Raw genomic sequence first — 11094 nt, forward strand, 5'->3', positions numbered from 1 at the left:
GATTTTCATTACGGGAAACAATAATATATGCCTTAACCTTGTACTGATATTAAAATACACATATACACACATATTTATTTTTCTCAAAGCAGTTGTCAGATTGGAGAATGTTGTTGGGGGCATCAATGATGCCACTGGAACACCAGGAAAGAAAAATGTTGCCCAGACAAGGGCAGACTTATTTGCCAGTTCAGCGCATTGTATTGTAAGAACAAACTTAAGAATTACATAAAATGCCCTTTTTTGTGACACTGGATTCACTGCTAAGTAAAAATCAATCCTAGCGGGTGTATAAGCTAAGTAGATGAAAGATTAGATCCAAGGAACTGTGATATGCAGTTATTTTTACTAGTGCCTTGAATCTCTTCTTTCACCTGGTAAAATGTACTTTTACTTGAGTTATAATCAGGGGTAGATCAGTGTTTTTGCTTTGGCATCTCATGATTGAGAACTTTAAAATAACAACTATATATCCAATCTAAACATGCATCATCTACTGGCAACAGAGGGGACTTGCCAAGGAGGACAAAATTTATGCAGGGTTCTACCTGTAAGGCAACAATCCTGTGAAATTTCAACCTGTATTCTCTGATGTTCATGTAAAGAACTTTTTAGAGGATTACTTAAACCAGCATGAATTGAAATGAAATACATTGTAGGAATCCAGGCTATAACAGTGTGAAATTGAACTGTAGGCTATTTGAATACAATGTTCTTTGCAGTTTTTTTGGACATTTCCGTTAAATCAATCAAATTAATTAGCAATCTACTCCTTCAGATGTATTTGGTAGGATCTGAGTCAGGCGGTCTCCTCTGTCTCCTCTGGTCTCCTCCCTCTCGGTCGCGCACGTTTTGCCCTTCGTCAGATATTTAACCCCGTCTGTCCTGCGCTGTGCCAGTCTTGCAGACAACTGAGGATCCACACACCCGCGGTCTACCTGCTGTTTATTTATGGCGATATAGGCTACATCTGTTTTTCCCCTCCTGTTTTTTACCAGCCCCATTGAAGGCATGTCGTAGTGAACTGCTCGGAAGCTCATGCCATGATCTATGCTGTGTTTTTGTTGTGATTTTTTTTTAATGCAGGTAAGAGACGCTGCGTGGTCATCTCTGGCGCAGCAAATGTGCAGCTAGAAATGCTTTTATTCCGTCTGAGGGGAAATATATCTGTGTCCTCTATGTGACGTTTCATACTGGGAGAGTCATGGCTGCCTGTTGCATATAATCTCAACTAGACTATGCGCGTTTATGAATAAAGAAACATCTACTGTAGCTCTACTGCTCTACGATTTATTTTTTTTGGGGAAAAATTTGATTTGAAAACAGGATTTTAAGGTTTTTTAAAAAGTTAGGCACGAGAAAACCCAATAACCACGTTTATTACTAGGCCTACTTATGGAGGGTTGATGCCACGTGTAACTAAGCCTCTAATTTTGATAAGAAAATGCATTATTTTTTAAAAACGTTTGGTTTAACAGTCTTAGTTGAAATGGGCTGTTAAGACAATGCCTAATTAGATCTATGCCTTTGTTAGTTGCAACCATAGGTGTAGACTAATTGCCTCAAAATTGCACCTGTGCCATAGTGATTTCTATATGATGCAGCTCAGGAGTTTAGGTTTACACTTCCTATCACCATGTCTTAACCTACTTTATTAATACTGTCAAACTGACTCCATATGAAGGCACACCTGTGGGATCATTTAGCACTTTTTATGGACAAAATCAAAACAGGTTGTAGTTGTGTATAACAGAGTTTTGTGCAAAATGAGCCTGTTTTTGGGGGGAGAAGGTTGTACTGTCCTGGGGTAGTCTTGGTTAAATGGATGTGAATGGAAGCTGTGGCATACGAGATGAAAGGATTACTGATACTTAACCTAATTAAATCTCTTCTATCCAGACCAGAAGCTTTCACTCTCATTTTTATATGATTTATATTTTATTATTATGAACTAAATCAAACTTGTTGAGGCTGTTGGCTATTTATTGTATTTGCCCATTTTGAAAACCAGCCTAAATGCAGAAGTTACATAGTCTCAAATGTCTCCATAGATTTTTTTCTTTGGCTATACTTATTCTTGCTAATAAAAATATATAATTAATTATACTTATCCAATGTATCGTTTTTCAAAGTCAACCTGCTTGCTCCACATGCTAATCTATTACATTTTTATTCTTTTATTGATCTATAAATATCTAGGTGTGAACGGGTTAGACTAGACTAGCTTGTATAGTTGTGTCTGCTGCTCCTTAGTTGTTTTTATCTGCCACTTATTTCTACGCCAACAGCAGAATAAATGTGAATGGGCACATATCTGATATGTATTTATCTTTGTCATACTGAAGAAGCTTGTGTGTCAGTGCGGGTAATTTAGATGCCAAATGCATATTGCTGAGCTGCGTTGTCAGGATGTGCGTAAGCAAAGCGCCTGACACTGACGTGGACAATTACAGCAGACTGGTCTGGGGGTCCTCAGAGAAACCCAGTGAATGAAAGACTTTGTCAGTGGGACCAGTATGTTCATCTATTTTTGCTTCCATTTTGTATTAGTCTATCCTGCGTGCCCTTCTCTTGCTTTAGTTCTCTCTGTCCATGCCTCTTAACAAGATATATGAATAATGTCTTCTCACATCCACCACTTTTTTGCCTTCAAGATAATGATGTTCTTTATTATTAACTGACGATTGTCTCTATTGCTGTTTTTCGCAGACGAATGACAAGTCAACCATATGCAATAAACTTATTGAGGGAAAAAAGAAGAACAAAGCTCAAGGTCAGTGGAAGTCGATGACCTGAAGTGCCTGGTGGTGTTGTTGTTCTGGAGCTATTATTATTCTTTGGCCTTGAACGGACACTGTTATATTTTTTCTGACTGAAACAGATGCATCCCTTTTACCAAGCTGAAGTTTGCCCTGCGCAGACTGCACATATCCTGTGGATTTAAAGTGAATCTTGGTTGTTGAGTGCCACATTAGTAGTTGTTGACTCTGATCTTACTACATTAGGTAAAAGGCAACTCACATAATTCTCTGATTCTTTTATGAAACGACTTGGAGCTGGTCTCTAGATCTGTAGAAATACGTACAGTCAGTAAAACATCTGACATTTTTATCAGTCGTCAAGTGTCCCAACAATTAAAACAGTTTGTGGGGATTTTTGCCTCTTTGAGATGGCTGTCAGCATGGCCATGGGCCGAGACACCAAATGGCTGACACTGGAAGTGTGTCGGGAGTTTCAGAGAGGCACCTGTCTGCGATCAGATGCAGAGTGCAAGTTTGCCCACCCCTCTCCCAGCTGCCACGTGGAGAACGGTCGAGTCATTGCCTGCTTTGACTCGCTGAAGGTAAGAGTCATCAACAGCAACAATATATTTCATGAATCTAGTAAGGTGTAAAGTATAAATAGATATAAATTCACCAAATACATTTTTTTTTCTTTTTATGTGAGATATATAGTTATGTGGCAGATTTTTAAAAATTATATAAACTAGCTATTACCATAATAGTTTTAAAATGCAACTCCGAGACCTAACTTGCGTGTATTAATGTGTCCATCAGAGCAAGGGGGAAAGTGAGGGCAAGAAAAAAAAAACTGCCTAGCAACAGCACAGAACAGCATATTCATTGGATAGTCTGATCCTCCCTGAATGACACTGCTGTTTTTAGCACGAAGCAACAACATGACTATGTGCAGTTGTGACCATGAGAAGAGATGAAACCAAGTGTTCTGCAAACTGTTTAGAGGCAGTTCATTTGTTGTTGTGATTTAAAGAAAAGTATAGCTTTCTTTGTGTGTGTGTGTGTGTGTGTGTGTGCAACCCCATCTTTGCTGTGTATAGAGCTCCTGCACCCATGTGACTACACATCAGTGACCCTTACGCGGTTTAGGTGTTATTTTTAAAAGTATAGTTTATGTAGATTTCACCTTAACTCTGGACATCTGGTTTGCTTTTCTCCTTTTTAAATCATCAGAAAGGGTCCCTGGAGATGTTCATGAAAAATACTTTATAATAAAATGTTGTATGTGTAATCCCTCAGTTGTCCAGGTATGATCACTAGCAAAAGAAAAATTTAATTATGTCAGCTGGACAAACATTTTGGAGTGAAGACTTTTCTGCTCATCCAAGCCGCTTCTTCAGTTCTGGTCAGATTGCTGGTGGACACTGCCTTATATCTATCTGAAGGGAGGAGCTAACTACACTGAAACTAACACACCTGTTTGTTTACAGTTTGTTTCTTTGTTAGCTAGGTCTATTGAACTGCACTAAGTGTGATCTGAGCCTGAGTTATATTTGAATAATTGTTCAGGCCCCTAATGCGTGCTCCTATACCTGTTAGCATACTAGCTAGCACTATTGTTTTCCTTGTTTTGATTTAGATCTGAGGATGGAGTATGTATACGGGATAAATGATGTCTAGGCCCCCCATTCTTGTTCAAAGATGGATTCTCTTTCCTCACAAATATCCTCTCAAACTATTTCCTTTCTTTGGCTAAGGTCTGTACCTCACTATCTTCAAAGAAGTCGGAAGTGGCTTTGAGATGGAGCTGTACGGCAGATTGGGGTCCCGAGCTGCTCTTGTGATGGTACTTTCTCTCATGGAGTGACTGTTTTGTTTCTCCAATATAATGCTTACTGCAGTCTTGACTACACTGAATGGAGTTGACCACATTGCTTGGTTTGTGGCTCAGGGTTTTGTCCTTTGGGTGAACCAGTCTCTGTCTTAAAGTGTTTGTAGGTTTGAAATAGACCTAGATTTCATGCTGTCTGAAAATAGAAAAAAGTATTGCAGACTGAGCGATTACTCAACATATGGGTGGGAAAAGTCATGCCAGCATCAATAGCATAGCCTATATCTTGACATATAAGTGGATAGATCCTCCATTGATGCTGTGGTTCCTCATTTTACATATCACGTATTTTTGTGATAATTTTGTATCATGTTTTAACATGAAACTATCATGTAATTCCATGAAACTGCCACGTAATTTCATGATAGTGTTGTGATACTGCAATTTTTTAATTTATTTTCAGATTTATTATTGTTATAAACACAAGTCCAAAGCAACTTTTGCTGTTGTATAAGTTGTATAAATCTTGTTTAAGGCATTACCTTTTTCCCTTGATAATGTGTATCCTGGCATGCAACAGTAATCCATAATCTCTGAAACTCTCATATACTTTATAAACTACGACGACACGGTTTGTTTCTCTGACACTTTTAACATGGCGTTTGGTGCTACATGCCAGTATTACATGACGTTTGCAAGTAGTAGTTCCTATGAATGACACTGAGTTACAATTAAAGTTGTGCAGGCATTGTCAGTTTACTGATATTTTATATTGATCCACCCATCACGACCTGGTTGTTATTTTGTTGGGGTTTTTTTTTTGGAGTTTGTTGTTTTTCATCCAATAAGATGCCTATTAAAGAGCTTGGGTGATACAATCTCTTTTTTTCGATTACAATTAGCTGCTTTTGTAACACACTGCATGGTTCAACAGGGTCTGGCCTACATTCATGACATGTAGTATGTGTGACTTTTTGTGGTAAATGTCTTGGTGGGCTCCATAGACTGTATAATATATATGTATCATATACACAGTCTATGTGGTGGGCTCGTAGGATTCAGTCGTCATTACAGGCTCATCCCTAAACAAACACAGCGACGCTTGCTCACTGCGTGTGGGCGACTGTTTGTCTGTGTCTGTGCACCATCTTGACCATTTCAGGCCTCTGCATGTTTACATTTTGTTTCAGTTTTGTGCTTTGGAGTACTCTCTTCAGTCAGAGCCGGTGCTGCTTTCTCTTTATGGCTTCATCTTATTGGAGCTCCATTTATCACTGAGTCCCACGATGTTTCTTGAACCCATCAGTGGAGCTAAATTATTCCCTGATTGTGGGAAAGATGGACTGGTGTTGGCAGAGTAATGTTAGTTTTTTTTCCTCAAGTGATGCAGAAAAGAGGGAGCCACTGTCTGTGTGAACGGTCATGTATGTTAGTTTGTGGTGGACATCGCAGTACCTAGTGATGGGAACATCAGGAAAAAGGAACATGAGAAACTAGAGAAATACCAGGGGCTCAAAGAAGAGCTGAAGAAGGCCTGGAAGGTGAAGGTATCAGTGGTGCCCGTGGTCATCGGACCACTTGGGGCAGTGACCCCCAAACTGGAGGAGTGGCTACAACAGATCCCAGGAAAAACATCAGACATCTCAGTCCAGAAAAGTGCAGTACTAGGAACAGCAAAGATACTGCGCAGAACCCTCAAGCTCCCAGGCCCTGGTAAAGGTCCCGAGCGTGGAAAAAGAGGGGATTAGACCACCCGTGGAGGGTGAGGAGGAGATTTTTAATATATATATATATATATATATATATATATATATATATATATATATATATATATATATATATATATATATATATACATACATACATACAACCAGCAGCACAGCAGAAGATCATACTTAGCCAAACCCAATAGCAAGCTAATCCTAGTCCTGTGCTGGAGTTTCAGTCACCTTCAGATGGTCTTGTATTTATGAAGTGTAATAGGGCAATGTGCACCTTGCCATGTATGCAAATTTGTTTAAATAGTCAACTATTATTTCACAGGGACGTTGTATACGAGAAAACTGCAAATATCTACACCCGCCTCCGCACCTTAAAACTCAACTGGAAATTAATGGGAGGAACAACTTGATCCAGCAGAAAGCAGCAGCTGCAATGTTGGCTCAACAAATGCAATTCCTACTGCCCGGGGGACAGCTGCCCCCCTTAGTAAGTAGACCAACTTTAAGGATAGCAGTGAGGTCATATTATGTAATAACTGTTTGTACTGCATATTGTGTTTCAAATGTATCTGAGATGTGCTTGTAATATGCAAGATGCAGAAGTGTTTTGAAGTGTGTGTGCACAAGTGCTTAGAAATGTGCCACATTGTTTTTTCTGTTTTATTTCACTCCCCAGACCACATTCCCAGTGACGACCAGTCCCAGTCTGGCACTGAACCCTTTTTTAAGCCAAATAACCCCTGGCATGGGCCTAGTACCTGAGCTGCTACCCAGTGCTCCCCTGCTGGTTCCTGGGAGTCCTACTGGTCTGTCAGTTATTAGCAATGGCACTTCAACACAGAAGCAATCACGCACAGATAAACTAGAGGTATGACTCCTTTTTGCAATTTGCTCAAAATTATATGTAGTTTATTTGCAAGTACAGATAGTGCTTTGTTTATACCAGGTGTGTCGGGAGTTTCAGCGAGGAAACTGTTCACGGGGAGAAGGTGACTGCAGGTATGCACATCCCCTGGAGACCACCATGGTGGACTGCTGTGAGAACTCAGTCATTGTGTGCATGGACTTTATCAAGGGCCGCTGTGGTCGGGACAAGTGCAAATACTTCCACCCCCCTGCTCACCTGCAGGCCAGGATCAAGGCCACGCAGCACCAGAGTAGTCAAAACACTGTGAGTGCTGATGCTACAAAAGCTGCTACAAGCAAAGATTTAATTCAGTTTAGATGTATTTATCCTGGACCGGATTGTGATTGTGATCTTGTAATTGTCTGTAGAATTATAATACTTGACAGAACTGATGAGTCTTTTGCAGAGGAAACTAGATATATTTATTTTCTGTCCTCTGTCTAGGCTGTGCCTCCAGGGTCACTACTAAAAAGGACACTTTTAGAGAAAAGTAATGGATCTTCTGCTGCTGTGTTCAGCCCCATGTTTCAATACCAGCCGGCTCTGGCCAACACGCAGCTTCAGCAGGCAGCGCTCCTCCCCACCGGTGAGTCACCACACCCCAGCTACAAGGCCACTCACCCCCACTCATTCCACAGGGCCCCCAGTGGAAGATTCCAAAGCACATCAGTGCAAGTAACAAATCAAACACATTAACTGAACAAATCATTTGTTCAATACTTTCATTTTGGCAAATCACAATCTGATGATGGTACATTTTCCATTATGTTGTTTTAAAAATGTGAATTTGTTTTCTTCATGTCATAGTATTCTTAGCATTTATTTTAATTATTTGTTATAATTTACCATGTAGCATGTATTGTATGTCAGTTATGATACAATCTAAGACCATATCAATGAAGTCTGGTTTGATTGTATTGATACTTTTGATTCTGTAATTTATTTTCAGTTGCATGATCTACATTATGTTTAAGTCTCATGTTAAAAACCATTTAAGAACCTACATATCTTCCCCATTGTAAACATATCATTCCTGTCCCTCTCGCCAACATCTTCGTCCAATTGTCTTCTGTCTGACTGAATCAAAAGTTCCCATGATGCACGGTGCCACCACCACTGTTTCGTCGGCCTCAACCCCTGTCACCAATGTTCCCTTTGCTGAATCTGCTGTCTCCAATCAGGTTTGCTCTATGATTTCAGACTATTTCAATATTATGTCTTGAAGAGCCATTCTTTGCTCACATACCATATTTTGTAACTGCAGATTATTATTTTTTTTTTTTATTTATTATACGTACAATGGATTACAGGGAGCCTATTCCAGAGTGTATATTTTTCTTAATCCAACAATATTATTTATTCCTTGAATGATGAGAAAAGAGGAAGCCACTGTCTGTGTGGTCATGTATGTTACCTGTCCTCACATTCCCTGCAGGGAGAATGTACACATATTCATATAGAAATATTAAATGTATCCCATAAAATACATAATTATTTTTCTTTTGCAGTAGACTCTCTGGACATGATGAACCCAGAGCCTATGGAGCTGCAGTGTGTATCTTTGGATTCCCATTTCTGTCCTCTGCCCAAACTGCTGGTGGCCACCCCAGTCACACTTACCCCAGTTAGCCTTCCCTGAACCCTTGCTTCTGGACACCATATGCCCATGAGGCCCTGCTTCAGTCAGACTCATTCATAAAATGTACTCACTCTCAAAGCCTGAACGTACTTAACTGCAGCCATAGTGATGCAAACAAACTTGAAAATCTGTCTTGAGCAATAGAGCTCTGTTGTTACAGCCATAACATACCAAATGATTGAAAAGTTTAGATTTTAGTGAGACTAAATGCCCTTTTTGTTTTGCCACTACTATTACATGACTGTTAGTGTATCACCAGAAGAATACATTACATGTAATTATTTACATGCACAATATCTATTATAATAATAGTTTTACAGATATAGATAGACATTAGTAAATTTATAGTATTAAATGTTGATAATACATAACTGACTAAAAACGTCTCTTTTAATAATTGGTGTGGCACTGAGACAGAGATGTGTTTCTGTCTGTGCTGAAATGTATATGTGAGAATTTACATACTGGTGACAGAAGAACTTGAAATTTAGAAAGCTGTTCAATATTTGTATATGGATAATCAGGGACTACATTTTAAGTTTGTAAGTTTGTTTTAATTTTTTAGAGAGCAGATGTGAAACCTGCCCCCCTCCCCTCACGTGGCCTCTGTTCAGGCTCACCTGTGCTCTCTGGTCTTCTTCTGTCAGTCCAAAGCCGGCACTCTGTCAGACAGCAGTAACATAGATAGCATCTACAGGTGTCATGTGAGAATACAACAGGGCTGGGTCAGCCAATCTAAATACAAATAGACTTAAAGGACTGGCTATGTTTATGAGATGTTGAGTTTTAATGTCAAAAGTCACTGGACTCTAAAGGCCACTTTTCACAATGTGAAAAATGCTGTGTAGGTCTCTAAATAACATACAATGTGTATGTATATGACTCACTTTTTCAGCTAATAGTCAGATATCAGTATTCCCATCACTTCTACTTAAGACATTAGTGTGCTGTGAATGTATCTAATGCATACACTACATAAGTTAATTTTGATAGCTGTAATTACTTTTTAAAATAAATCTAAACTATTAAAAATCAACTGTACAAATTTATTAAAGTTGGCCATTTTGTATCTTCAGATATGTTGTCAAAATGCTCAAATCAAATCATTTTTTTACATGTGTTTTTGTGTTTTGGTCAAGACTCGGAAAGCAATCAGAGAGAATATTTATGTATATGATATGACGACTAAGGCCGTCCTTGGCTATTTTGAGATTTTACTACCCTTAAACCAGTAGAAGACCATGTTACAACTATTCCCTTTAAGTAATTTCATTTTAAAGAGCTGGCCTTCTTGGTTTAATTTTAAAAGTACAGCAAGGTAGCTTTAAAACCTTTATACATTTATAGTTGTTTGTGAAGATGAATGAGAAATGTTTAGTAATGTGCTTTGTATACAATAAAGGAGATAATCCTAAAGTTGCAATTTGCTGTCAATAAAATGACAACATAGCTACTTTCAACTTGAACTTTCCTAATAATATGAAAATAAAGGGAATGTCCATGCACAGTGTATACAGATTGTAATTTATAATTAATCCAAATGTCTTTCCATGTCTTTCCCAGGTTTCCAATTCTTGTTTATTTTCTTTAATTGGATTTTGATTACATGCATTTTAAAATGAGAATGCACATGTTTTGTATATTATTTATGTGGTTTGGAATATGCAGTTGGTCAAATGTTTATGTGGAGTAGTAGCTCTTATTTCAGTTGGAGTTTTTGTGGAGATTGCCTGCCCAGCTGTGCTGGATGATTTTGAGCAACACTGAATTAATGAATGTGATGCTCGCCTTGTTTGCACTTATGTACATAGTAAAGTTTCCTGAACTTAGTTTGAATGAAACTTGAATTTTATCATACTGCCACAGAAGAAATAACTGCATATTTTGAAACAGTTTTTGCTTGAATCCTTTGCCAAGAATTGTTCTACTTAGGCTATTACATTTCAGATGGGGGCACTGTAGCAAGACCAACAGAAAATCTTGTTGGCGCAACATTTTCATCAAACATTAATATATAAAACTTTTGAAATAGATGCACAAGTTTAATTGTATCCAATTTATTTTGTGTTCTCACTCAAAACCTTTCAACATCCTTAATTGTTTTCAAGGATTTAAGTTGATGTTTTGGTAGAGGGGGTCAAGGACTTCCTGAAACAAGCCATAGCAAAAGGTCAAAGACGGACATGATTCCTGTGATGATGTTTTATGTGCACTCTGCTATGTAGTTGTTTGTACTATGGTGGTACATGTGAATTAAT

General features: G+C 38.5%; 1 protein-coding gene across 2 annotated transcripts in view; it reads left to right on the forward strand.

The window, feature by feature from the left end:
• The first annotated feature begins 854 nt into the window (after positions 1-854).
• mbnl3 (muscleblind-like splicing regulator 3) overlaps positions 855-11094 on the forward strand; it is a 10309-nt gene continuing 69 nt past the window's right edge. Inside the window, exons 1-8 of one of the 2 annotated variants that reach the window (XM_055224602.1) lie at positions 855-1086; positions 2710-3343; positions 6613-6777; positions 6967-7158; positions 7237-7461; positions 7642-7783; positions 8287-8378; positions 8706-11094. The exon at positions 8706-11094 is cut by the window's right edge and continues 69 nt beyond it. In XM_055224602.1, coding sequence (XP_055080577.1) covers positions 3170-3343; positions 6613-6777; positions 6967-7158; positions 7237-7461; positions 7642-7783; positions 8287-8378; positions 8706-8708 — 993 coding nt within the window. In that variant the 5' untranslated portion in view covers positions 855-1086; positions 2710-3169 and the 3' untranslated portion in view covers positions 8709-11094. Of the gene's footprint in view, positions 1087-2709; positions 3344-6612; positions 6778-6966; positions 7159-7236; positions 7462-7641; positions 7784-8286; positions 8379-8705 lie in introns of those variants that run through there. The other variant, XM_033974711.2, reaches the window with a different exon arrangement.

This window comes from Periophthalmus magnuspinnatus, chromosome 10 (assembly GCF_009829125.3).
Source record: "Periophthalmus magnuspinnatus isolate fPerMag1 chromosome 10, fPerMag1.2.pri, whole genome shotgun sequence".
Taxonomy (NCBI): domain Eukaryota; kingdom Metazoa; phylum Chordata; class Actinopteri; order Gobiiformes; family Gobiidae; genus Periophthalmus; species Periophthalmus magnuspinnatus.